The following is a 27,966-nucleotide window of genomic DNA, read 5'->3' on the forward strand; positions in this document are numbered from 1 at the left end:
CGGTTACTTCCATGCAGTGACGCGGCCTCAATATCTCACTCGACTTACTGTCAAAATAGCTGGTGTCATCTTCAGATTCGAGCTGAGGAATGAACTCTGCTTTCTGTCTCAGCAAACTGTTCCAGTCTAAGGCACAAAAGAAGGGATGTTGCTTCACCTCGTAAGCTCCCCCTGGGAAAGCAATGGGCAGAAAAAGTTATTGGAATGACACAGGTGAGCGCTATTCCATATCTTTATATGTCACGCTTAGATTATTCTGAATATTTCTGTACTTCTATGAAAGTGACCGTACTATTTTACCATGCAAAATCTTTCTGCATGAAATAGCCACCAGACAAAAACTTGCATGTATGAACGTGCCCGCATCTTCCACCATATTTTGAAGCATCGAAAGGAGAATTTCCTTACAAAAACCTTCTAATTCTGAACCGATTTGTAAAAAATCTGCAGCTATGGATAACACAGAACTCCTAGGGTCCCAATGTACATCTCAGCAAATGCCCTTAAATTCCTAAAATTACGTAAGATTTCACTTAATAAAATATAACAATGAAAAATAACAATTATGCTGAAATACGTGGAGCAGTTATGCTGTTATCTGACTGCTAATAAGGCAGCAAGGAAGTCTTCAGTTGCTGGAAAAGACAAGGAATTATGGAACCAGCCAGGTCAATCCTGACTTACTCGGGTATGCAAGTGATAGAGGGAATGGCTAGGACAATAACGGGGCAGGAAGGACAAGGACGGTGGGGACAAACACAAGCAAAGACAAGAAATACAGTATTTTTTATTCTGCACAAACTCAATAACCTGTCAGGCGTTTTATAGATTTACTTTAATTAATGGTTCTCTGAAGGGTCCAATAATTAGGGTTTTACTTGCATTGCGGTTTGAACCTTTCCGTTCGCTCCCGTTATATATTTTCATGTGCCTCTGCACTGACAATTAATGTGCCCATGGGCATAAGACTTAGGAAGAATTAATACCGTCACGAATGCAAAATATATATATATAGAGAAAAAAACATTTTTTAAGAACGGATGCCATCAGGATATAGACCTTAGAGTAAGCCCTATGATGAAAATAATGGCCAGGTGTACGAGAGATTTATTAAATGTATCGTCATATCAGTGCTTTACACAGAATAATAGGTTAATAACATGATCCCCGAGCCAATACCCAGAGCTTTTATCTTAAACAGGGATTTGCATTTCTTTTGCTTAACACTTATATCTAGTATCACTATGTACAAGAGATGTAGAGGATTTAGTTTAGAGATAAGAGTTTATACAAAACCAAATTGGTACAAAAAAAAAAAAAAAAATCAGCTGCAGATTTCTAAAGGCCCCTTTACATTTAGCGATGTACCAGCAATCCGACCTGGTCAGGATCGCTGGTGCATCGCTAAATGATCGCTAGTGAGCTGTCACACAGGCAGATCTCACAGCTGAGGTCAAAGAGAGGGACAGGATATGCGCAGTACAAGTATGGCGCATGTCGTGAAGGGGTTAAAGGGAGTTGTCCAGTTTTAAGCTACAAGTCTACAGTCTCTCCATGTGACTGCAGACTTGTGAATCCTCACCTAGTGAGCACTGTGAAGATTCTCAGGGGCCGTGAGCGGACAGTAATGCGATATGCATACTCCCGGACACATTTACACTAGATGGGTGCAAGTGTACTGAGCGAGGCAGGAAACAGTCTAGTCGGAATATGGCCAGGACTATGCAAATTGCCCGCTTCTGGTGCCTGAGAATCCTCACAGCAGTTCATGATAACATCACAGCAATAAGAGTAAATTACATGAAACCACTTGTATTAACAAGAAACCTATCACCAGATACATTAGTATATACCCTGTGACCATTGAACTGAGGCTTTCATGGCACATCACGGAGGGTCACATAATATATTTTGGACTCCTCTTGGTCACACATCACTGCCTCTAAAATAGGAAGAGAAACAGGTCCCTCTAGAGTGCACATCTGCACAGTCTGCAGGGAGCTCTTCTCTGCTCATTACTTCAGTTATGACTGGACAGCGATGCAAATCACTTGTCAGCGAGGTCTTCTTCACAGAATATAAAGCATGAAATAATTCTGGGTAAACAGCCTTATAGTGAGGCACTTTACCTGTTCCAAGTCTTTCCAGAGGATTTTGCCTGAGTAGTACACTGATAAGATCCTGAGAATCAGATGGAGGAGCTTCTTCTTTTTCTGGCCAGATTATTTCATCTGTTACAAATAAAAGGAGATGTTAATAAGAAACAACCAAAAAATTGGATAACCATTTCTAGTTTGTAGCTTTTTTACCAATGCACACAAGTCCTGCCTACAGGCACTGCCGTCTTATTCTGGGCAATAACTGGGAGATATTAGTGAGCAAATACAGAAGTGGATGCCTAAAACATCCATTACATTTGGCATCATGGTCAAGAGGGTACAATTAAATCAACCATATGCTCCTCTTACAGGGGCAGAAAAACTGCCCGTAACAAGTGAACATTTATGATAAAGCTAGTTGATTGGCTTTGGTTTATGTGCAAGAATATATTTTATTTATCAAACGTTTTTAATATTAGTACACAATAACCACTATAAAGTCTAGTATATAAACAAAAACAAACTCTGTCTAAAATTTAGGACAGGTTATCATTGTCAGACCGATGGCGGTCCGACATCTAGCAGTTGTACCGATCAGCTGTTAACAGATCCTATGGTGGCTGAAGTACACAATGTGACCTTCCGGAGATACTACAGCTCCGACCATATTAAAGGGCTTGTGCAGGACAAATTAATTTATTTTTTTTTTTACTATGGGCCTAAAAACTAACAGGGAGGCAGCTGTCTGTACTACTCGGCACCGGCACAGAGTGGTCATTGAAAACAACTCCACTGCTCAATGTCAACAGAGCAGCTCTCTCTCTTCCAGGCTCGTTTGTCAATGGGGCATGACTGCCAACGTCATCCTGATTGACAGCCGGCTCTTCGAACTTATGCAGCAGGTAGATGGATGTCACTCAGCAGGATGTCAGCAGAAGATGCTGAATTCCTGGCAGGAGCGTTTCATGGCTGCTCTGAGCAAGCAGAGATCGATGCCAGGCACAACAGGAAGGTAGGTAGCAAGCACGCACATGCACACATTTACCAGCGTAGCACAATATGAAAAAGTGGTTTAATACCAGTCCTGTTTTATGTATGTTCATCTTCCAATGAACAACACTTTGTTCCATATTTTCTGCTTTCAAATGGTGCAAATGATGTGCAAGTAATGGCTGTATCTTAGAAGGGAAGCGCATTATATCTGGCATGATTTTATTATATATATATATATACAGCTCTGGCAAAAATTAAGAGACCACCACATCAAAACCCTGCCATGGGCAGCCCATTCTCCAGACCTGAACCCCATTGAAAATTGATTTATATATATATATATATATATATATATATATATATACACACACACACACGATTACTTTTCTGTATGTTTTTAAAACACTCACTAAAGTTTGTCTATGTAAAGCCATAGTTTGCCCTGCTGTAGCTGTACTCGTGACAGAGAGAACAATACAGTATTTAATGACTGCTCAGAGCCGTATAATTATTAGCACACACAGGCGGACGACTAGTGTATCAGGAGAAAGTGAACCGCTTCATTTCAAAACATTCTTTTTATTATACACAGAGGCTAGTTCATGATCCATATAATTAAAACCCACGGCTAATTCTTACTAATTAGCGCAAGAAGTAAAATGTACTTTCCGACTGTATACAAACACACAGCGTAATGCATCAAGATGTGGGGAAAACAAATTACAAAAAATTCTCTGATGTAAAAGCACATACCCACACCAGAGCTCTCTGCCCCCAAAAAGAAAAGGACACATCAATACATTATGTTCATCTTCACTTACAGTATAATTACATCAGCGTTATCACCAATAAAGCTTAGTAATATAGTTATAAAATAACCCAGAGGTAACAGACCTTGGGGCAAGCGACTGGCTCCAATGAAGGCTCTAAATGTCTAGGTCTTCAGTCGGACTTCTATGTCCCATTATCCCACTTCTGTTCCCAGAAATTTGTCGTGTTCTGCTCCCCAGGTCTTCGGCTGAACCTCCATTCTCCCACTTCTGTTCCCAGAAATTTGTCTTGTTCTGCTCCCCAGGTCTTCGGCTGGACCTCCATTCTCCCACTTCTGTTCCCAGAAATTTGTCCTGTTCTGCTCCCCAGGTCTTCGGCTGGACCTCCATTCTCCCACTTCTGTTCCCAGAAATTTGTCCTGTTCTGCTCCCCAGGTCTTCGGCTGGACCTCCATTCTCCCACTTCTGTTCCCAGAAATTTGTCCTGTTCTGCTCCCCAGGTCTTCGGCTGGACCTCCATTCTCCCACTTCTGTTCCCAGAAATTTGTCCTGTTCTGCTCCCCAGGTCTTCGGATGGACCTCCATTGTCCCACTTCTGTTCCCAGAAATTTGTCCTGTTCTGCTCCCCAGGTCTTCGGCTGAACCTCCATTCTCCCACTTTTGTTCCCAGAAATTTGTCCTGTTCTGCTCCCCAGGTCTTCGGCTGGACCTCCATTCTCCCACTTCTGTTCCCAGAAATTTGTCCTGTTCTGCTCCCCAGGTCTTCGGCTGGACCTCCATTCTCCCACTTCTGTCCCCAGAAATTTGTCCTGTTCTGCTCCCCAGGTCTTCGGCTGGACCTCCATTCTCCCACTTCTGTCCCCAGAAATTTGTCCTGTTCTGCTCCCCAGGTCTTCGGCTGGACCTCCATTCTCCCACTTCTGTCCCCAGAAATTTGTCCTGTTCTGCTCCCCAGGTCTTCGGCTGGACCTCCATTCTCCCACTTCGGTTCTTGTTCTGCTCCCCTTCTGAGGGATGCAGCACCTCATTTAATTTGACTAACCCCAAGTGTACAAAGCTTCCAATAGTCCTTACAAGTAGACCATGTTTCTCAGATTATTATACTAGCTAGCTGGCCCTATAGTTTATACTTTAATTATTGTACCGGCTACTGTCTGGATCTTTTCCAATTTGAGTAATCCACTATAAGTAAACCAAATGTGTACATAGAGACAAATGGATCCTACAGCAAAGATTAAACGAGGCCTCCTCTCTGGAGCTGGTTAACGCTACCTATACCTACCTTTATAACCTAGAATTAAAACAAAGCATAAAATATTATAGTAAGCAAATAGATAGTAGTATACGTAAAAAACATAGGGTACTTAGCTGCCTTTTTTTTTTAAATCAAAAAAGCATAAAACCCATCCCAACTGCGACATGGTGTACCCATACCAGGATGGTGCCTATCTCTAGTAACTCACCTCACTATGAGCGAGTAGGCTTCAAAGTAGCCGGTGGCAGAATAGGAACCGTGCCTGACTGAGGAAAGCGAAGTAAAAAACGGTGCACAGTCCAAAGGAGGCGGCCACAACCCCAAATGTACCGAAAAGAAAAAAATGAAGCAAGACCAAAGGCAAGGGCCAGCACACCTGTTAGTGCAAGTGTAATATGCAGGTGAATAAGTACACTGTGGCCATTAACAGATAAATATAACCTAGAATAAAAACAGCGCATTTTAAGCTTTTTTTTTATAAAAAAATGTAAACCAAGTACCCTGTTTTTTACAAGGGTTACTATATATTTACTTACTGCAGTGTTTTATGTATTGTTTTTTATTCTAGGTTATATTTTTCTATTAAAGGCCACAGTATATCTCTTTACTTACATATTAGACACTTATACTAACAGGTGTGATAGTCCTTGTTTTTGGTTTTGCTACAACCACCACTTAGGCCTGTTTCACACTTGCTTTTTTTTGCAGCGCGTTTTTCCCGCAAAAAAACGCATTGAAAAACGCATACAAAAGCATACAACTGCTGCGTTTTTTTCAAGCATTTTTATGAGCATGCATGAAAAAAACGCAGCGTTTTTATGCGTTTGTATGCGTTTTTAGTGCGTTTTTACCGCGTTTGTGTTTTTTTCCAACATTAGGTGGCCCCTCACACTAACCCAAACTATGACTTTACTAACCCTAACCCTGACCCTAACCCTGACCCTAACCCTGACCCTTAACCAAACCATACTTAACCCTAACCCTGACCCTAACCCTTAACCAAACCATACTTAACCCTAACCCTGACCCTAACCCTGACCCTAACCCTTAACCAAACCATACTTAACCCTAACCCTGACCCTAACCCTGACCCTAACCCTTAACCAAACCATACTTAACCCTAACCCTGACCCTAACCCTGACCCTAACCCTAACCCTGACCCTAACCCTTAACCAAACCATACTTAACCCTAACCCTGACCCTAACCCTAACCCTGACCCTAACCCTAAACCCCCTTAACTAACCCTAACTTTACCCAAACCCCTAAATTCCATTGTCTAAACTAATGGTAAAAAAAAAAACGCATGTGCAAAAAAACACATACATAAGCATGCCAATGCGCACATATGCTCACCATAGACTTATAATGGGTGTCTTGCTGTAAAAAAACGCATTGCGCGCGCATGCGTTTTTTTGAGGCAAATCGGACGCACAAAAAATGCAACAAGTTGCATTTTGTGCGCCCGAGCGCATACCGCAAAAAAACGCATGCGCGGTAAAACGCGTACAAACGCATGTGTAAGCGCACATAAGCGCATCCCATGCAAAGTATAGGGAAAAAAACCGCATGCGCTATTTAGCGCTAAATTACCGCGAAAAAAAACGCAAATGTGAAACCAGCCTTACTAGTGATGAGTGCAAGTGCTCGATACTAGAGTTTACATCAAGTATCGGGGGTGCTTGAGCGACATGTTCCGAGTCCCTGCGTCCGCCTGTTTCACGGCTGTTAGACAGCCATAAAACACGAGGGTATTGTTTGACATACATGGGCAATCCCTACATTTTTTTGGCTGTCTAAGAGCCGAGTAACATGTGGCCACAGGGACTCGAATATATCACTTGAGCACCCACGATACTCGGTGCATACTCGAACACCCTAGGCTAACTTGTGCTCATCACTAACCTTACCCCCTCCCTCTCACCTCCCTTTCCATTAGGCATGGATTGATTGCCAACATATCGAAAGATCAATGGTTCTCACCATTAAATAAGAATATAAGTCAACCTCTGCAGGTCCTTCTCCTTCAAAAGGACCATATGCATCCGCATAGACAGCCTGTATGCTGCGTATGCTTTTAAAACACAGAATTACTCTCTAGCCCATTCACTTTGTGCACCAATCACTCATGATGTGTCTCCCTCAGCATCAATATGGACAGGTCAGTTCAGGTCTGCTGAGCAAGCCTGTAATTTCTATATGCAGCCATCAGACTCCTAGATTAGCGCTCAACTTGGGCAAAACAATTGGGTTTGTTCATTAAAAATAACTGTCTGATTTGTTTTGGCCAAAGACGATTTTGGGGGATGGTTGACCAATATACTGTGGATATGCCATAGAATGGAAAAAAGGAAGACGGCGAGAAAGGAGGAGAAGAAAATAAAAAAATGTGAAAAATGTAATTCTGATCCCAGGACTATTATAATATTTTGTTAGTGGCATTATATCTTTTTTTAAACAGAAAATTTGAATAATGTACAAAATGCCTTCCGCTGATATGCATAAAATCATTGCGGGGGTGGCAATCACAGTAAAGGGCAGAAGCACTATAATGCAAAACAGCAAGCGTGCCAACTTGGATGCTATATGTAAGCTTAGGCTAAGCAGAATGTAGAGTGCACGGTCCGGTATGAATATGGATCCCTGCTGCTGGCCACATTGCGCCCGAACACTGCGCTGCTTGCTTTTAATTAAAACAGGTTGATTTCCCGAGCACCCCGATGCATTGGATGATACCCTCCTAAAACTTACCATTTCATAGAGGTTTTAGATGCAGGAAAATTGTCTTCAAGATAAGTGCAAAGAAATAAAGCAGCAACGATACATGAAGTTCATATATTTCCATATTGTTGTGTGCACTTCTGCGGTGCATTATGCAGAATAAATGTCATTAAGATCATAGAGCTGGCATAACCTTAGCCTTTTAATGCATCAGGGAAATTTGTGGAAACAGCAGGTAGGGAAATAAGGGATTTTGTTTAATTATCATTTAGTTTTGCCACAAGCTGTGTAATGGTACTCGGGGTCAGCCCGCAGGTTCACGCCGGAAAGGTTATTGAATTTTAAATGAAAGAAGAACAGCTGTTATATAAATAACATTACCTTGTAATAACCCTCAGTGAACTCATTAACAATCTGTGAAGTGTCTTTGTTTGCTTTCTGCTTTGCATTATTTACTATGAGAGCCCCCCAGTTAGTCACATTACCGCTTATTTGGCGATTTGTTTTAGCTGCGTAGACCGCACTTACTGACTGCAATCCAATGGCGAGCCAGGCAGCTACATGTCCCTAACCGGGGTTGGCTCTGTTTCACCATTTGCAAATAATGAACTGATTTTGTAAGTCATAGACCAATTACGCTCAGAAACAACACATTCGATTATAAAATTAGCCGTAGAGAGGAGGTGATTTTTTTCTATATCTCACCATGAGAGCTGGCTAATTGGGTAATGTACTGATAGAATGGATAACACTGGAAAGCCACTATCTTAGAAAACACAACTGCTGGATTACAGGCAAATTGGCTCCTAAAAGGTCTACTTAACCCCTTAGCGACAGAGCCAGTTTGCAGCTTAATGACCAGGCCAATTTTTACAATTCTGACCACTGTCCCTTTATGAGGTTATAACTCTGGAACGCTTTAATGGATCCTGCTAATTCTGAGATTGTTTTTTCGTGACATATTGTACTTCATGTTAGTGGTAAAATTTCTTCGATAAGTCTTGTGTTTATTTATGAAAAAAACAGAAATATGGCAAAAAAATTTTAAATTTTGCAATTTTAAAACTTTAAATTTTTATGCCCTTAAATCAGAGAGATGTGTCACATAAATTTCTTAATAAATAACATTTCCCACATGTCTACTTTACATCAGCACAATTTTGGATGCAAAATTTTTTTTTGTTAGGAAGTTATAAGGGTTAAAAGTTGACCAGCGATTTCTCATTTTTACAACAAAATTTACAAAGCCATTTTTTTTAGGGACCACATCATATTAAAAGTCATTTTGAGGGGTGTACATGACAGAAAATACCCAAACGTGGCACCATTCTAAAAACTAGACCCCTCAAGGTGCTCAAAACCACATTCAAGAAGTTTATTAACCCTTTAAGTGCTTCACAGGAACGAAAGCAATGTGGATGGAAAAAATTAACATTTAACTTTTTTTTGGAAAAAAATTACTTCAGAACCAATTTTTTTTATTTTCACAAGTGTTAAAAGAGAAAATCAACCACAAAATTTGTTGTACAATTTCTCCTGAATACGCCGATACCCCATATGTGGGGGTAAACCCCTTTTTCAGCACGCGGCAGAGCTCGCAAGGGATGGAGCACCGTTTGACTTTTTCAACGCAGAATTGGCTGGAATTAAGATCGGATGCCATGTTGCGTTCGGAGAGCCCTTAATGTGCCTAAACAGTGGAAAACTCCAACAAGTGACCCCATTTTGGAAACTAGACCCATTAAGGAACTTATCTAGATGTGTGGTGAGCACTTTGAACCTTCAAGTGCTTCACAGAAGTTTATAACGTAGAGCCGTGAAAATAAGAAATCCATTTTTTTTTCCACAAAAATGATCTTTTCGCCCCCAAATTTTTATTTTTACAAGGGTAACAGGAGAAATCATACCCCCACAGTTATTATGCGATTTGTCCTGAGTACGCTGATACCCCATATGTGGGGAGGAACCACTGTTTGGGTGCATGGGAGAGCTTGGAAGGGAAGGAGTGCCATTTTGGAATGCAGACTTTGATGGAATGGTCTGCGGGCATCATGTTGCGTTTGCAGAGCCCCTGATGGGCCTAAACAGTGGAAACCTCCAACAAGTGACTCCATTTTGGAAACTAGACCCATGGAGGAGCTTATCTAGATGTGTGGTGAGCACTTTGAACCTTCAAGTGCTTCACAGAAGTTTATAACGTAGAGCCGTGAAAATAAGAAATCCATTTTTTTTTCCACAAAAATGATCTTTTCACCCCCAAATTTTTATTTTTACAAGGGTAACAGGAGAAATCATACCCCCACAGTTATTATGCGATTTGTCCTGAGTACGCCGATACCACATATGTGGGGAGGAACCACTGTTTGGGTGCATGGGAGAGCTTGGAAGGGAAGGAGTGCCATTTTGGAATGCAGACTTTGATGGAATGGTCTGCGGGCATCATGTTGCGTTTGCAGAGCCCCTGATGGGCCTAAACAGTGGAAACCCCCAACAAGTGACTCCATTTTGGAAACTAGACCCATGAAGGAACTTATCTAGATGTGTGGTGAGCACTTTGAACCTTCAAGTGCTTCACAGAAGTTTATAACGTAGAGCCGTGAAAATAAGAAATCCATTTTTTTTCCACAAAAATGATCTTTTCACCCCCAAATTTTTATTTTTACAAGGGTAACAGGAGAAATCATACCCCCACAGTTATTATGCGATTTGTCCTGAGTACGCTGATACCCCATATGTGGGGAGGAACCACTGTTTGGGCGCATGGGAGAGCTCGGAAGGGAAGGAGTGCCATTTTGGAATGCAGACTTTGATGGAATGGTCTGCGGGCATCATGTTGCGTTTGCAGAGCCCCTGATGGGCCTAAACAGTGGAAACCCCCAACAAGTGACTCCATTTTGGAAACTAGACCCCCTAAGGAACTTATCTAGATGTGTGGTGAGCACTTTGAACCCCCAAGCGCGTCACAGAAGTTTATAAACGCAGAGCCGTGAAAATAAAAAGTCTTTTTTATTTCCACAAAAGTGATTTTTTAGACCCCAATTTTTAGACCCCCAAAGTTGGTAAATAGTGGAAACCCCTCAATTCTTGCTCCAACCCTAACCCCAACACACCCCTAACCCTAATCCCAACCCTAATCCCTAATCCTAACCCTAATCCTAGTTCGCCCTAACCCTAGCCCAACCCTAGCCCAACCCTAGCCCTAACCCTAGCCCAACCCTAACCCTAGCCCAACCCTAACCCTTAACCCTAGCCCAACCCTAACCCTAGCCCAACCCTAACCCCTAACCCTAGCCTAGCCCTAACCATAGCCTAACCCTCGCCTAACCTTAACCCTAGCTTAACCCTAACCCTAGCCTAACCCTAGCCTAACCCTAACCCTAGCCTAACCCTAGCCTAACCCTAGCCTAACCCTAACCCTAGCCTTAACCTAACCCTAACCCTAGCCTAACCCTAACCCTAGCCTAACCCTAGCCTAACCCTAACCCTAGCCTAACCCTAACCCTAGCCTAACCCTAGCCTAACCCTAGCCTAACCCTAACCCTAGCCTAACCCTAGCCTAACCCTAGCCTAACCCTAACCCTAGCCTTAACCTAACCCTAACCCTAGCCTAACCCTAACCCTAGCCTAACCCTAGCCTAACCCTAGCCTAACCCTAACCCTAGCCTAACCCTAGCCTAACCCTAACCCTAGCCTAACCTAACCCTAACCCTAGCCTAACCCTAACCTAACCCTAACCTAACCCTAACCTAACCCTAACCCTTATGGAAAACTGAAAAAAAAAATATTTTTTTATTTCATTATGTGTGCCTATATAAGGGGGTGATAAACGGGGGGGTTATGTACTATTTTTATTATTTTGATCACTATGATCGTTTATCATAGTGATCAAAATAATGAATGGAATCTGCCAGCCGGAGCCAGCAGATTCCCGGCGGGCGCACTGCGCATGTGCCCGCCATTTTCAAGATGGCGGCGCCCATCGGATGACGCCGGCGGGCGCGGGACCACCGGGAGGGGACGGAGGACAAGGGAGAGGTACCGGGAGGGGACCGGGGACCCTATTTCTCTATCCTCTGATGTGCGATCACATCAGAGGAAAGAAATTAAATGTAAAATCGCGGCTTTTTTTTTTTTTGCGGTCGCCGTTATAGGGTTAATAACGGCGATCGCAAAAGCGGGGGTCGGTAAAAACCGACTGATTCATGTTCTCTGGGGTCTCGGCTACCCCTGGCAGCCGAGACCCCGGAGAAAATCCGACATTGGGGCGCTATTCACTTAAATCACAGCGCCGTGAATTAACGGCGCTGTGGTTTAAGTACCCTTTATTACCGCCGTTAAAAGGCGTATCGGTGGTCGTTAAGGGGTTAAATCATGAGATCTGCGGCGTTAAATGATGGTCGTTTAACAGCCCGTTTACATAGGCAGACTAAATAATATGTGCACAAAACCACCAATAATAGTTTGTTCTGTGTACATAGACTGTCGTTGTTCTCGGGAGCACATGTCCTATTTACAAAGAACGATGTGCTGCCGAGAACATTACTCTTTTAGGAGAAGGCCTCTGGAATTCCGATTAAAAGTAAGATGAGCACCAGTATTCAATCAATGTCAAGTATCAGCTGCAAAAGCAAAGAAAATTTTAGGGTGTATTTAAAAAAAAAAAAAAAAAAAACACGATAAAATCCCCTGATCCCAATCTGTTGTTACCCCATTAGAAATCACATGTGCACAGCAGATTTTAAGTACATAGCCAATAATGGTACTGTACTTGACCTGCAGTTCCGCAGCGAATCCGCAGGGCCAAATCCGCTGCGGATCCGCAGCAAAATCCGCACCGTGTGCACATAGCCTTACAAGGGATGGAAGGCCTCTCAAATGAGGAGAGGTTAGAAAAGCTGATTACTTATATGTATAAGTATATGTGTCGTTTGTACAAAGGATTGGCACATGACCTATTCCTTACAGAGACCTTACAAAGGGGACTTTCATTTCCTGTGGAGGAAAGGCGATTCCAGCAGCTAAATAGGAAAGGGTTCTTTATAGTTAGAGCAGTCAGACTATGGAATGCCTGACCACAAGAGGTAGTAATGGCAGACACTATTACAGGATTTAGAAAAGGACTGGCTGCTTTTCTTACAACAAATGGCATTGTGGGTTATAAATAATCTTTTTTAAATCAGATAATTTTTATTAACAAGATTCAAAATGACATTGCACACAATTGTGCCCAAAAAAGGAGCATAGACATATTTACAAACATTATAAACCAATCCCCCATTTCCCTCCCTCCACCCCCCCTCCCTTAAATCCTCAATAGCCAATAATGAGACATTAGCATCCATTGCTTACACGAGTAAACAGCATCCCTCCGGAATCAGTTTCTCTCCACCCATGGTTTCCAAAGTGATTCAAAAGATTTCACACTTTTCCTTTTCTTATAAATATCCTTTTCCATTTTAACAACTACATCAGACTGTCTATAAAATTCCCGCAGAGTCGGCGGCTCTCCACTCAACCAATGTCTGGCAATCAATTTACGTGTAACATACAATAATCTAGCTATAGCCAGTTTATGATGATTTTGAACTTGGATCTCCTCTACATAACCCAAAATGCATACCACAGGATCCCATGTGATTGTACATCCATACGATTTCCCAATTGCTTCTCCCACCTCCAACCAGTATGCATTCAGTCTCGTACATTGCCATAACATATGCAAAATCCCCGCTCCCTCAGACCGACACCTAGGACATTCAGAAGTCTGTCTCAACCCTGCCCTATAAAGCCTATCTGGAGTTCTATATACTCTGTGAAGTACATAATATTGTGAGAGTCTACCCGGCTCACTTAATGATAACTGAGGAATATATGCCATGATATCTTCCCATATATCCTCCTCTATCCTTCCCACCTCTTCCTCCCATTTCTCTTTTGCTTTAATGGGAAATCTATTAAGAAAGGTATGTAACAAATCCCTATAAATATTTGAAACTACCCCCTTCGTTCCACCCACCGCACATACATAGTCCACCAGAATATCTCTACAAATTTTCACATCAACCATTTTACTCTGCGCCTGATAGGCATGTCTCAGCTGTCCATATTGAAACCTACTGGTCTCCCGCAACCCATACCTCCCCCGCAGTGTCTCAAAGGACAATAACCCCCGTTCGTCCTGTATCTGATCCACATATAGTATACCTAGTGATATCCAATTTTTAAATTCCCCCATTTTAACAAATTCAGGCAGTACTTCATTGTTCCAAATTGGGGAGAGATTTGTTAATGCTCCCACTTCTCTTGTCCTTTTAATTGCCTCCCAAACTCTGTGGATTAGCATCAAAGTAGGATAGGTCCCACCCAGCTTCCCAAAATTCCCTGCCTCCAGACCTTGAACCAATGGGTCCCTTCCCACCAACCAAACCATAATCCTTTGAACCGAACCCAGTCCTTTCTCCTCACTCCATCCTCTTAACTGCTGACCCTGTGCCGCCAAAAAATAAATCCAGGGATTCGGAAGAGCCAATCCCCCCCCCATCTTTAGGCCTCTGCATGAGTTCCAGCCTGATTCTTGGCTGTTTTTTCCCTCATACCAGGTCTCGAAATATAGAGTTAATGGTACGAAACCACCTTTGGGGCAGCCAAACAGGGGAGTTATGCAATATATATAACAATTGGGGCATAAGAATCATTTTAGCCAGGTTTATCCTACCCACCACAGAGGCACAACCTACACCACACCCCTACTTTCTTCCTAAATTTGTCCAGTAATGGGGACAGATTTAAATCAATATAACTCGAAAGAGGAAGGGACACCTGAACTCCCAGATATTTGAACCGCTGAACCACCGGCAACCTACTACCCTCCAGCGCCGTCAGAATCTCCCCGCCCCCCTCATCTACCAGCAAAATATTTGACTTTGCCCAATTGATCTCCAGACCCGAAACCTCCCCAAATGCCCCAAGAATGTTCATCGCCCCCTCCAAGGCCCCTCCAGAATTTTCTAAAAATAATAGTATGTCATCTGCGTATAAGGCTTTTTTCTCCTCTATCATACCATACCGGAACCCCTTAACCAAAGTCGAATTCCTAATTGTCTGCGCCAGGGGCTCCACTGCCAATGCAAAAAGCAGCGGCGACAGCGGACACCCCTGCCTAGTCCCCCTATGTAAACCAAAACTTCCAGAAACCTCCCCATTAACTCTCACCCTAGCAGTTGGAGAAAAATACAATAACCTCACCCACGAGACAAAAATTGTTCCAAAACCAAAAGATCTAAACACTTCCGAAAGATAGCACCATTCAACACTATCAAATGCCTTACGCGCATCCAAGGAGACTACAATTCTATTTCCTTCATTATCCGACGGCACCTGCAAGTTCAAGAATAATCTACGTAGATTTATCGCTGTAGACTTATTTGGCATAAAGCCAGACTGATCAGGATGGACCAGACCCTGGACCACACTTGCCAGTCGACCGGCCAAAACTTTAGCCAAAATCTTAACGTCCGCCGACAACAATGAAACTGGCCTATACGATTCCGCCAATTCCGGGTCCTTTCCTTCCTTTAAAATGACTACTATTATCGCCTCTCTCATGGACACCGGCAGCTCTCCCACCCTTAACGCCTCCTCAAAGACTTTTTTTAATTTGGCCACTGAGATGTCCATTAAATTCTTATATATCTCAACCGGAAGTCCATCATCCCCAGGAGCCTTGTTATTAGCCATTGACATAATAGCAGATCTAATCTCCTCCTCCGTTATAGGTTCCTCCAACCTTCCCCTATCATCGTCCCCAATCCTAGGCAGTTTCGCCTCACCCAAGAAACTTTCAATATTCCCCATTATATCTCCCACCCCTGACGTATACAGCTGCTCATAAAAACTTTTAAACTCCCCTAAAATATCCTCTACTTCCGTCAATACAGTCCCCTCTCCCGTTCTTAGTTTGTATACATACCCCGATTCCCTCTGTGCAGCAGCTACCACCGAAAGTAAGTGTCCCACTCTTTCCCCATCCTCAAAAAACTGTACTTTCTGAAAAGCTCTTCTTCTCTCCGCCTTTTTTATATATAGCTTATTAACCGCTTCCTGAGCTTCTTTTCAACTACATTTAGTTCTCTGATGGGTCCGACACCATATCCCTTTCTGCTCTTTCCAAATCCTCTATGATCTCCTTATCTTCCAACCTAGTCCTGGATTTACATCTAGAAATTTCCCTAAAAAGAATACCCCTCAGAAAAGCTTTCATTGCATCCCACACCACCCGCCCCTCCACACTTTCCTCATTAAACTGCCAGTACTCTGTGATTTCCTTCTTAATGATATCCATATCAATATGTTCAAGCCACAATGGGTGCAATTTCCATCCCACTCCCCGTCCATGCCTCCCACCTGCCCGTCTAATCAAAAGCTCTATAGGCCTATGGTCTGAAATCACCCTCGGCAGATATTCAATTCCACAGACCATACGCGTCATTAAATCATTTCCCAGTGCCAGGTCAATCCTGGAGAGGGAGCCATAAGTTGCCGAATAGCAGGAGTAGCAAACTACGCTCTCATTCCTCACCCTCCAGAGGTCCACCATCCCCATCTCCGTCATATAATTCCCAAACTTCGACAGTTTTTTAATACCTTTGCATGAATCTTTCTTATGTCTATCCCACCCTTCATCCATCACATTATTGACATCTCCAATGATTAACATGGGAAACCCCATACCCAGTTTATACAATTCAAATATTTCTTGTACCTTTTTCCCAGATTATGGGGGTGGGAAGTAAACAGCCGCAAGACATAGTGATTGCCCATAGAGTTTACAGAATAATAGAACATATTGCCCATCCCTATCTACATGGCACTCAATTTCTTCAAAGGGAGTGGACGCCCCAATCAACACCGATACCCCCCTAGCATACGAGGAATACGTAGAATGGTAAGACCTCCCTATCCACCTTCTTTTTAGCACATCTACTTTTTCTGCAAGCAAATGTGTCTCTTGGAGACAAATGACATCCGGGCCCCGTTTTCTCACATACTCCATTATTGCCGTTCTCCGGTTCCCCTCCGACAGTCCTCTTATATTCCAGCTAACGACTTTAATTGTGTCTCTCACCATGATACCTCCCAAGTACCAATTCCCGACCCCTTAAGATAGGACACTGTTCCCAGCAAATTGTAAGTCTCACTTCCCCGCAACAATCCCCAACCCTACCCTCCCATCTCCCCCCCATATTCTTTAACACAGTAACCCACAACTAATCCGCTGTTGTCGTTCACCTCTCTTATCAGAGAGTAGGTAGTCCAGCGTCTAGCTACCTCTTCCATAGTACCCTTAATCCGCTGTTACTAAAACACCTCCCCAGCCCCTCCGCATATAAAACATTTTGACAATAAGTCCTCCGGAAACCACAATAAATTGTGAACTCAAAGTCCAAAGGCAGCAATATGGCAGTAACTTCTTCACTTCCGGCCTCATCCCTTCACTTCCCTCTTTCTTTATTAGCCGAGAGCTTCTGCTGATTTAAGTCCAGCCACTTGGTGGCGTCTTCTGGTGTTGGAAAAAAATGAACCGTCCCCAGTGCTACAACTCTCAATTTCGCTGGGTAGAGAGTAGAATACACCAACTTCAAATCTCTCAGTCTCCTTTTAACCCCTCCATAGCTCATCCTCTGTTTTTGTACCTCAGCCGAATAGTCTGGATAAATAGAGATCTTCTGGCCATTAATACACATGTCTTCAGCCGTACGAGCACACCTCAATATGGCATCTCTATCTCTATAGTTCAGGATCTTGGCAAGGACCGTACGAGGGGGGGATCCCATCGGGAGGGGTTTCATAGGAACTCGATGAGCCCTTTCCATCACAAACATCTTAGACAGGTTATCACCACCTATCTTGTCCTGGAGCCATTTTTCAATAAATTTTGTAGGGTCATTTCCTTCAGTCTTCTCAGGGATACCCACTAATCTTACATTGTTCCTCCGTGAACGATTCTCCAGATCATCAGTCTTATTAATCAGAGCAGCACATTTTTGCAAACACAGTGTGGGCCTTTTGCATTTTAGAGAAATGGTCTTCCAACACACTCACTCTCTCCTCCACCTCTCCCACTCTCTTATCCATTTTGCCCATGTCTGCCTTTATTGTAGTAACTTCTGCTATAGTTCCATCCACTCTGTGAGTTAACGTTGTTATCGCAATTTTGCATGATCTGATCAGTTCATAAATGTCCCGCAAAGTGTGCTCCCCTATAACCAGCTCCTCCACATTCTCTTGTTCCACATCATCATTCCCCCTTCCACCTTCTTCCCCCTCCGGCCCCCCCTGTACCGCATCATCCTCAGAGCCTTCTCCTTGCTCATTCCTCCGTTCTCCAGCCTGTTCCTCCTTCTCTTCAGCCATCTCCTGCCGTGCTCCCTCCACCCAGGCATATTTCTCCAGCTTGGCCGCCACTTCTAGCCTCTTTGCATAAGAGGCATTTGCAGCGTCCGCTCTCTCAGCCGCCTCCACGCTGTCGGCGCCATCTTGGGTGCGGATCCCCGCTCCTGCCTTGGCATCCTGCTGCCTTCTCCGGACCATCGCTGCAGCTCCGCACCACTTCACCCGTCGGGGCCAACCTCCTGAGTCTCTTCTCAGCCGCCCAGAGATTCACCAGCCTCCAGAGGGGTCTTATCGTCAGGATAATTGCCGGTCTCAGCGGAGGAGCTCCAGAAGCCGACCGCTCACATCAGGTGCTAGGCCACGCCCCCGTGGGTTATAAATAATCTAGTGACAAAGTATAACGAGTGGAAAAAGCTTGAACTTGATGGGCTGATGTCTTTGTCTCAACCTACATAACTACGTAAACCAAGATATAGCTTTACCCAATGATCGATAACCCTTTTAAATGAGGTTGCCCATGAATACATGTCACATTTCTCTGTGAGATCATGTAAACTATAACATTTCAATTGGAATTACTTTAAATACGATCTGTCACTTGCCATAAATACATCATATTTTTACATGGTGTAAATGTCGCTGCTTGTCCTGAATCTGGCAGGTTTTTTGCTGTTGTTGTTCCTTCGCCTTTATATTTCTAAGATCTGGCTTTCTATTCCATTCCATTGCCCATGTGCAAAAGGATCCAAGTGGTGGAACTCAGCTACTGAGCATGTGTGACCACCAGCACTGAACACAGGTGGACAATTACAAGAACAGAAGGGGCGCCACAACAAGTATGCAACGACAAAATCAGGACACAAATTTTTTTTTCCTTATTACTCCAATAGAAAATGTGCTCCGTTTTATATAATAACTATTTGTGGGGCAACATCTAATGTTCCCACTGTTTATACGTTAATACGGTACATTTTTATAAATTGAACCCGGACAACAAAAATGCATTTCACCTTGACCTTTTACTTACCACTGATAACCTGACCAAACAAGTCCTCTGGTGTATCCCCAAAGAAGGGGACGCATCCGACCAGGAATTCATACAAGATAATTCCCATCGCCCACCAATCAACAGGCTTCCCATAACCTTGTCTCAAAATCACTTCTGGGGCAATGTATTCGGGCGTTCCACAAACCTAAAATCCAATTGATGAAACACATGACGATCAATAAAATTATCATTTATACAGGCAAACTAAATAGGACGCAAAATACCAAGAACAAAAAAAAAAGTAAAACAATTCTGTCCTAATCTGTACACCAAAACCATATGGGCTAGATTCATCAAAGCTTTATTGACAGCATTGTGTAGTAAAAAGCTTTGAAAACTCACAAAATTTTGCTGTAACTTGAGGCTGCGCAAAATTTTCTAACTTTTGGCATTCTAACACCATTTTCTGCCAAGCTTTGACAAAGTGGGATGAGGGATGAGGGACAGGGACATGACGACCAGCGTTTGCCAAATCCAGGTGAGCAGTGGCATTCACTATGCCACAATTTTTACTCCAGCAGGGCATAGGAGGAGCACACCACTCGTCAGATGCTCCTGAATCATGAACTGGCATATGCCTCTTTGCAAATCAGGAGAGTCTGGCTCCAGGACATCTAGTCATCAAAACAGGCGTGAACAACGCTGGCCTTAATAAATCGGGCTCTTTGTTCTTTGGGTCTTTCCAGACATGCAGTTTCTGGATGGGTTGGATACTGAGAAAAAGTTTAGGATCATGTTTTGTTCAAGCATCCACCAGGGGATAGACCATAGTTTTACTCCAGATCCACTTAAAATTTGGCCAAGAAATTTCCTTTGAAAACTATACTCGCCTCTGTCTGGCCTTTACCAATCCAGCCGCACAGCCTTTCTCAATTCTGGCCTTCAGTTGGACTGGGCATTGACTATATTCACGCACTGTCATGACACTTTGAGGCCTAGATGGCATGGAATGTCAAAGATTCTGGGAGGCATCTGGAGATGATGGAAGACCAGAGCAGTGAGGGGCTGTGCAGCTGGACAAATGAGGGCTGGGGTGAGAGGAGTATAAGTCAAATGAAAAATGAACCCTTTATGACTCTTTCGAATCCAGAAAAATTAATCAAAGAACTTTGGGAAAGTGTAAATTAATTTGGTTAGTTTAGAATCAATTTGTTGATTTCTATTGTGTAGAACATATATTTCTGTGCTATGTGTACGCTATATGGCAATAGTATTTGATAAAAAATGTATCCTCTTAATATATTGCAGTCATCACATTATATAGCACATTGTAATTACAATTGCTCTTTTAGCCTTTCTACCCAGCTAATTCTTCTCTTTCCCATTAGATCTATGACATCACATGATTAAAAACTGACTAACTGAATCTATCTAAGCTCTATGTAGAAATAGGAGGTCAATTTTCCCAGTATGTGTCATGGGTCACTGCAAAAGTCTCTGGTTGGGGGATGGGTGTTTGGGTGAGGTAGCAGCTGGGTCATTTTTGAAGAGGTGGGATGATAAATGAAGGTACAAAAGACTTTGTTTCAAAACAGGGCAGAGAAAAGAGAAGCATTAGCTGTGCAGAAAGGCAAAATGAGCAATTGGAAGTACACAGTGCTATATAATATGATCATTGCAATATATTAAAAGGATAAAAATGTTGAAGAGAGTGCTTCTTTAAAGTGCAAGTTTATATTTTTTATTTCTCCATATTACAGGGATAGACTGTTATTAAAGGGGAACGGAGCTATATATCTTAACTAGAAATATTTGTCCTAACAACATGAGGCCCAGTCTACCTTACGAGTGATGGATGAGACACAGCTGCTTAATTACCGCCAGCTCTCACCGCTGCTGCCGAAAGTTAGACATGAGCCGAGCAGCTTAAAACTAATAAACATCAATTTTCTGCATATATTCACAACAGTTTTATATCCCCCTCCCGCAAACACTGGGGATAAAAACAGAAGGGTAAGAAATCCTGCTGGTAATTCATTTGACATACTGAGTATGGTTAAACCAAAAATAAAAATTATGTCTTCACATTAAAAAAAAAAATATTAAATTAAGAAGAATGAACCAAACCATTTATATTGCAGCAGGAAAATGGAAGGAAACATATATTCCGCCAAGATATTGTTCAGATGGATTTCTCTCCCAAGTCACTTTAGAACAAACAGATTGTGGACAATCGCTAATGAGGCATGAAAAAAAAGTAAATGGACCACGGCTAAGATTTTATCACCTTTAATTGTACAATGCATCATAAGCCCCAAAGTAGTCTCCAGAGATTCTCAGACTTCCCTTAGGGTCTTATTGTGTTGTCTTAAAATATTACGACAGTACAATCGTATTTTTGGGTAGACAACCAAGAAAATTAACTAGGCAGAATCGTAAAGAATATGGATATTCGATTTCTGTCATGCATTACTTTCAGTCAATGAGTTCAACAAGGAAAGGTTTAACATACAGTCATATGCAAAAGTTTGGGCACCCCTATTAATGTTAACCTTTTTTCTTTCTAACAATTTTGGTTTTTGCAACAGCTATTTCAGTTTCATATATCTAATAACTGATGGACTCAGTTATATTTCTGGATTCAAATGAGGTTTATTGTAGTAACAGAAAATGTGCAATCTGCATTTAATCAAAATTTGGCTGGTGCAAAAGTATGGGCACCCTTATCATTTTCTTGATTTGAACACTCCTAACTACTTTTTACTGACTTCCTGAAGCACTAAATTGGTTTTGTAACCTCATTGAGCTTTGAACTTCATAGCCAGGTGTATCAAATCACGAGAAAAGTTATTTAAGGTGGCCACTTGCAAGTAGTTCTCCTATTTGAATCTCCTATGAAGAGTGGCATCATGGGCTCCTCAAAACAACTCTCAAATGATCTGAAAACAAAGATTATTCAACATAGCTGTTTAGGGGAAGGATACAAAAAGTTGTCTCTGAGATTTAACCTGTCAGTTTCCACTGTGAGGAACATAGTAAGGAAATGGAAGAACACAGGTACAGTTCTTGTTAAGCCCAGAAGTGGCAGGCCAAGAAAAATATCAGAAAGGCAGAGAAGAAGAATGGTGAGAACAGTCAAGGACAATCCACAGACCACCTCCAAAGACCTGCAGCATCATTTTGCTGCAGATGGTATCACTGTGCATCGGTCAACAATACAGCGCACTTTGCACAAGGAGAAGCTGTATGGGAGAGTGATGCGAAAGAAGCCGTTTCTGCAAGCACGCCACAAACAGAGTCGCCTGAGGTATGCAAAAGCACATTTGGACAAGCCAGTTACATTTTGGAAGAAGGTCCTGTGGACTGATGAAACAAAGATTGAGTTGTTTGGTCAAACAAAAAGGCGTTATGCATGGAGGCTAAAAAACACAGCATTCCAAGAAAAACACTATTTTTATGATGCTGCAGGTCTTTGGAGGTGGTCTGTGGATTGTCCTTGACTGTTCTCACCATTCTTCTTCTCTGCCTTTCTGATATTTTTCTTGGCCTGCCACTTCTGGGCTTAACAAGAACTGTACCTGTGTTCTTCCATTTCCTTACTATGTTCCTCACAGTGGAAACTGACAGGTTAAATCTCTGAGACAACTTTTTGTATCCTTCCCCTGAAAAGCTATGTTGAATAATCTTTGTTTTCAGATCATTTGAGAGTTGTTTTGAGGAGCCCATGATGCCACTCTTCATAGGAGAATCAAATAGGAGAACTACTTGCAAGTGGCCACCTTAAATACCTTTTCTCATGATTTGATACACCTGGCTATGAAGTTCAAAGCTCAATGAGGTTACAAAACCAATTTAGTGCTTCAGGAAGTCAGTAAAAAGTAGTTAGGAGAGTTCAAATCAAGAAAATGATAAGGGTGCCCATACTTTTGCACCAGCCAAATTTTGATTAAATGCAGATTGCCCATTTTCTGTTACTACAATAAACCTCATTTGAATCCAGAAATATAACTGAGTCCATCAGTTATTAGATATATGAAACTGAAATAGCTGTTGCAAAAACCAAAATTGTTAGAAAGAAAAAAGGTTAACATTAATAGGGGTGCCCAAACTTTTGCATATGACTGTAGTTGTATGTGTCACAATAAAGAGCTTTTTAAATAACCTTAAGGCTGAGTGCAGACGTACTTTTTGGACCTGCGGATTTTTCCGCACAGAATGGAAGAAATCCGCAGGTTAAATGACCTGCATTTTTCCTGCGGATTTCTTCCATTTTTCATGCGGTTTTCATGCGGTTTTCCATCGCGGTTTTCCCCCTGCGGATTTGGTGACAGGGGAGATGGAAAACCGAACAAAAGTAACATGCTGCAGATTTTGTACCGCGGGAAAACCGCATGGAAAAATCTGCAGCGCCTGCACAACGTTTTTTTTTGTACATTGATTTAAAGGCTACTGTACATCACAATGCAGAAATGCAACGCTTCTGCGCGGTAAAATCCGCTGCGGAACCGCTGCAAATCTGCATCGTGGGCACATGGCCTTAAGGAAATTTTGAGTTAATAGGAGGGGGATCTGATTTCGAAGTGTTCAGATTTTGCTCTTATTTTATTCTCACTGTTCGTCGTATGTATGTCGTTTTTTGTTTGATTTTTTTCTTTTGAAAGAGGTCCAGTCACTTGTTCAAAGACATGTAAATAAATACCTTCTAAAAATTTCTGCGCTCCCCTGATTGTGCAGTGTCAATTCAATGCAGAGATATTCACAAGATTTCTTTCTGGAGCGCAGTATGTGAAATCTTTGCTTTGCAGCGAACTGGGCGTTTTTTCATAATTTTTTTCCGTCCCTCTCAGATGTTACCAATCACAGATTGGCAGCTGATCTAACAGTCTCAGGTGCTCCTGAGTGGTAATTACAAGTGCCGGGTAGGGAGAAGAGAAAGTCCACAACCTCAGAAAAGAAAAGATTTCGCATAGTGTGCTCCAGAAAAATGTGGAGAGCTCAGGGATTTTTACAAGGTATATAAATCTTGCATCTAACTTTTTCTTGAGCAAGTGCCAGGTCCTCTTTAAATTCTCCATATCATTCCAGAGATATGGGCCGTTATATTAAGTGTTAATGACTTTGGTATTTTTCAAGGGGGGCATTGCTGACAGCGTAATAATGCACATCGGCCTAAAGATATAAGCTCCTCTTTATAGGGGAATGCATTATCAGAATACAACTTATTCCTTAAATCAGGTTTTTACATTTAATGTATTTTACTTTAATAGTTTCATAATTTTTTTTATTCCATTTCTCATATATATACATATACATATATATATATATATATATATACACATACATATATATATATATATATATATATATATATATATATATATACACACACATATATATAAGCAAATGTCTTTACAGGGGTACTCCGGAGAGATACATTTTTGTATGGTCCCAGCCCTCAAAGTATATAGATGATATGCCCAATGCAGTTTAATTATCTTTAGAACATTTGTAATTCTGTGCGACAGGAGCTGCTCCTCGCTGCTCCCCCCTCCCATCTGGGACAATACATCACACAGCAGTGTGAAGTTCCGTGCTGTAACACCCAGTCCTAGAAGAGGGTGTACAGCCAAGCCCCCTGTTCTCTGTAGAGAAACAACTATTATCAGTAGACCGGCTGATAGTAACAGCAGGGACCTGCACACTACTGTAGTCCTAGATGGAAGGTGGGAGCAGTGAGGAGCAGATCCTGTCGCACGAAATTACAGGTGTTCAGAAGATAATTGGAGTGCACTGGACATCTCATTATATGAGGGCAGGACCAGCACATATTTTGTTTTATCTCCCTGGAGTACCCCTTTAAATGTTCATGTTGGCCACTAGGCTTTATATTAGATTCACACTTACTGTTCGGAACAGAGGACTGATCAGAATTCTCATTATCATCACAGACAGGATTACAGTGAAAGGTAAAAGGTCTTCATACAGCTGATAACACAGGACCACCATCACCATACACAACAGGTGATTCTCACAGCTCACCTCCTGCCCCGTCTCTTTCAAATGACCAATGCCTGATGATCGCATGCTCATTAGATACATCAATACAATTCAGTAGGATCCGAGTCCGTTTATTACTGCTAATGTCTATGAGCCCAACAGAAAGTAGGAGTCTAATATTAAATCAGTGGCTACTGGAAATATTACAAGAGTTCTGATTTTTCAATGTAAAAAATTAAAACAAAGACATTTAACATAAAAAGCTGATACAATGGATCATTTTCTGATGGCACATTCGCTTTAATATCCTCATATATTAACCAAAGTAGAGCATGACCGAGGGGTGGCTCAAAGAATTGATCAATTGTTTGATAAATGTCTCATTTTAAAGTACAGTTAGAAATCAATATGGGCATATGCACTTTATGTACTGAGTTCTGACCATAGGCAGCGATGGCTTCCCCCCTTTTTTATTTGATAATGGTTTGTGGCTGACCACCACTTTTTGCCGTGCGCGCTTGATTATGCACGCCATTCTATCTGCCTTTATTGTGATTGATCTAGGGTGCTGTTTACACATATACAGCAGCCCTACCCTGCCCCATGCACTATTTGATTATGCACCTGTGTCTGGGCCTGTTTCACCCTTCATCTGTGGTTGCTGGTCTGGCAGTGTGGAGGTCAGATCTGAAATGGCCATGTCCAGTCCTGAGCGGCCTTTATGCGCTTGCCATTCTGGCGCCATGGGAGTGATTCAGAAATTCTTCAGGTTGCATTTTATACAGTCTTGCTTTTAATACATTTAGGAGGCCGTAATGGCACAGCGAATATAAATAACAGAGTAGGACTGCCCCATATGAGAATGCCGTGACGTGGCGGGGTGGCTCAAAGAATTGATCAATTGTTTGCTAAATGTCTCATTTTAAAGTACAGTTTGAAGTTAATATGTGCATATGCACTTTATGTATTGCGTTCTGACCACAAGCAGTGCTGGCTTCCCCCCTTTTTTTTATTTGATATCTGAAAAGTCAACATGATTTTAAAGACTGAAAGACTAATTTAAAAAAAAAAAAATTATAGTAGTTAAGAAGCTGACCTGCTTGTCCAGAAACTCTCGAGCATCCTTCTCAATGTGACCCTCATAAAGGTTGGTCGTCATGCTCATAAGACCCACTTTGGAAAGTCCAAAATCTGTAAGCTTAATATGTCCCATTGAGGTTACCAGCAAGCTGTAAAACAAAGAGATGCTTCAATTTATAGATCTACAAGCCATATTTCAACCAAGTGTGATTTTATTTCCTGTGTATACACAAAAAACAGTAATTAGGTACACAATTGTATGTGAACAGCAATAATAGTCCTAAAAGCATGGATTATCCTGGACTCTGTAGACATTCCCTCTAAATTGTAAAGTGCTGCAGAATATTTTAGTATATATAAATATCAATACTATTATTTGGTTAAGGAAACCTGTATCAAGATGGAGCATGTCTGCTCTTCAGCTGTGATATACCCTTCTGGGCTAGAACCTACAGGCGCTTGTCAAGCATCTTATCAGATTGCTAAATACAGTACATCTGACAAGTTGTGGGCTGCCCGGATTAGTTACTGAGAAAATGTTGTCAAATCAAAGCAGCCAAACTTCAATCTCTCAGAGATAGAGGCAACGCTACTGTTCGAGTGAAGAAAAAAGGATCCAGCTCCAAAAATCCCATAAAACGAATGTTTATTGAAAATTCTTAAAGTCAATTATAACAGCATAGTAGCCACTAACCCTATAGTGGAGAGTTCACATTGGTAGATGCGTTTCAGACCCCAAGGTGTTTAGTCATTGCCAACACTACTGTTGACTTTCTTGGTTATTTTAATGAAGAAGAAGATGACTACAACCCCTGGCAAAAATTATGGAATCACCGGCCTTGGAGGATGTTCATTCAAGTTGTTTAATTTTGTAGAAAAAAAAGCAGATCACAGACATGGCACAGAACTAAAGTCATTTCAAATGGCAACTTTCTGGCTTTAAGAAACACTAAACGAAATCAAGAATAAAAAATGTGGTAGTCAGTAATTGTTACTTTTTTAAACCAAGCATAGGGGAAAAATTATGGAATCACTCAATTCTGAGGGGATAAAATTATGGAATCATGAAAAACAAACCAACAAAAAAAAACCACTCCAACACATCACTAGTATTTTGTTGCACCACCTCAGGCTTTTATAACAGATTGCAGTCTCTGAGGCATGGACTTAATGAGCGTCAAACAGTACTCTGCATCAATCTGGCTCCAACTTTCTCTGATTGCTGCTGCCAGATCAGCTTTGCAGGTTGGTGCCTTGTCTTGAACTTCCACCAAAGATTTTCAATTGGATTGAGATCCGGACTATTTGCAGGCCATGACATTGACCTTATGTGTCTTTTTTCAAGGAATGTTTGCACAATTTTTGCTCTATGGTAGGATGCAATATCATCGTGAAAAATGATTTCATCATCCCCAAACATCCTTTCAATTGATGGGATAAGAAAAGGGTCCAAAATATCAACATAAACTTGTGCATTTATTGAAAATGTAAAGACAGTCATCTCCCCAGTGCCTTTACCTGACATGCAGTCCCATATCATCAATGACTGTGGAAATTTGCATGTTCTCTTCAGGCAGTCATCTTTATAAATCTCATTGGAACGGCACCAAACATAAGTTCCAGCATCATCACCTTGCCCAATGCAGATTCGCGATTCATCACTGAATATGAC

At 41.9% G+C, this 27,966-nt stretch overlaps 1 protein-coding gene across 8 annotated transcripts in view; it reads right to left on the minus strand.

The window, feature by feature from the left end:
- The window catches only part of MAST4 (microtubule associated serine/threonine kinase family member 4), a 699,637-nt gene that overhangs the window by 24,369 nt on the left and 647,302 nt on the right, over nucleotides 1-27,966 (minus strand). For all 8 annotated transcript variants that reach the window (XM_073584205.1, XM_073584199.1, XM_073584201.1 and 5 more), the window contains 4 exons: nucleotides 26,311-26,443; nucleotides 19,257-19,422; nucleotides 2,130-2,231; nucleotides 49-171 (listed from right to left, as the gene is read on the minus strand). In XM_073584205.1, the coding sequence (XP_073440306.1) occupies nucleotides 49-171; nucleotides 2,130-2,231; nucleotides 19,257-19,422; nucleotides 26,311-26,443 (524 nt within the window). The remainder of the gene's footprint in view (nucleotides 1-48; nucleotides 172-2,129; nucleotides 2,232-19,256; nucleotides 19,423-26,310; nucleotides 26,444-27,966) is intronic.

The sequence above is a fragment of the Dendrobates tinctorius genome, unplaced genomic scaffold (genome assembly GCF_039654945.1).
Source record: "Dendrobates tinctorius isolate UK_male_01 unplaced genomic scaffold, ASM3965494v1 ptg000083l, whole genome shotgun sequence".
Taxonomy (NCBI): Eukaryota; Metazoa; Chordata; class Amphibia; order Anura; family Dendrobatidae; genus Dendrobates; species Dendrobates tinctorius.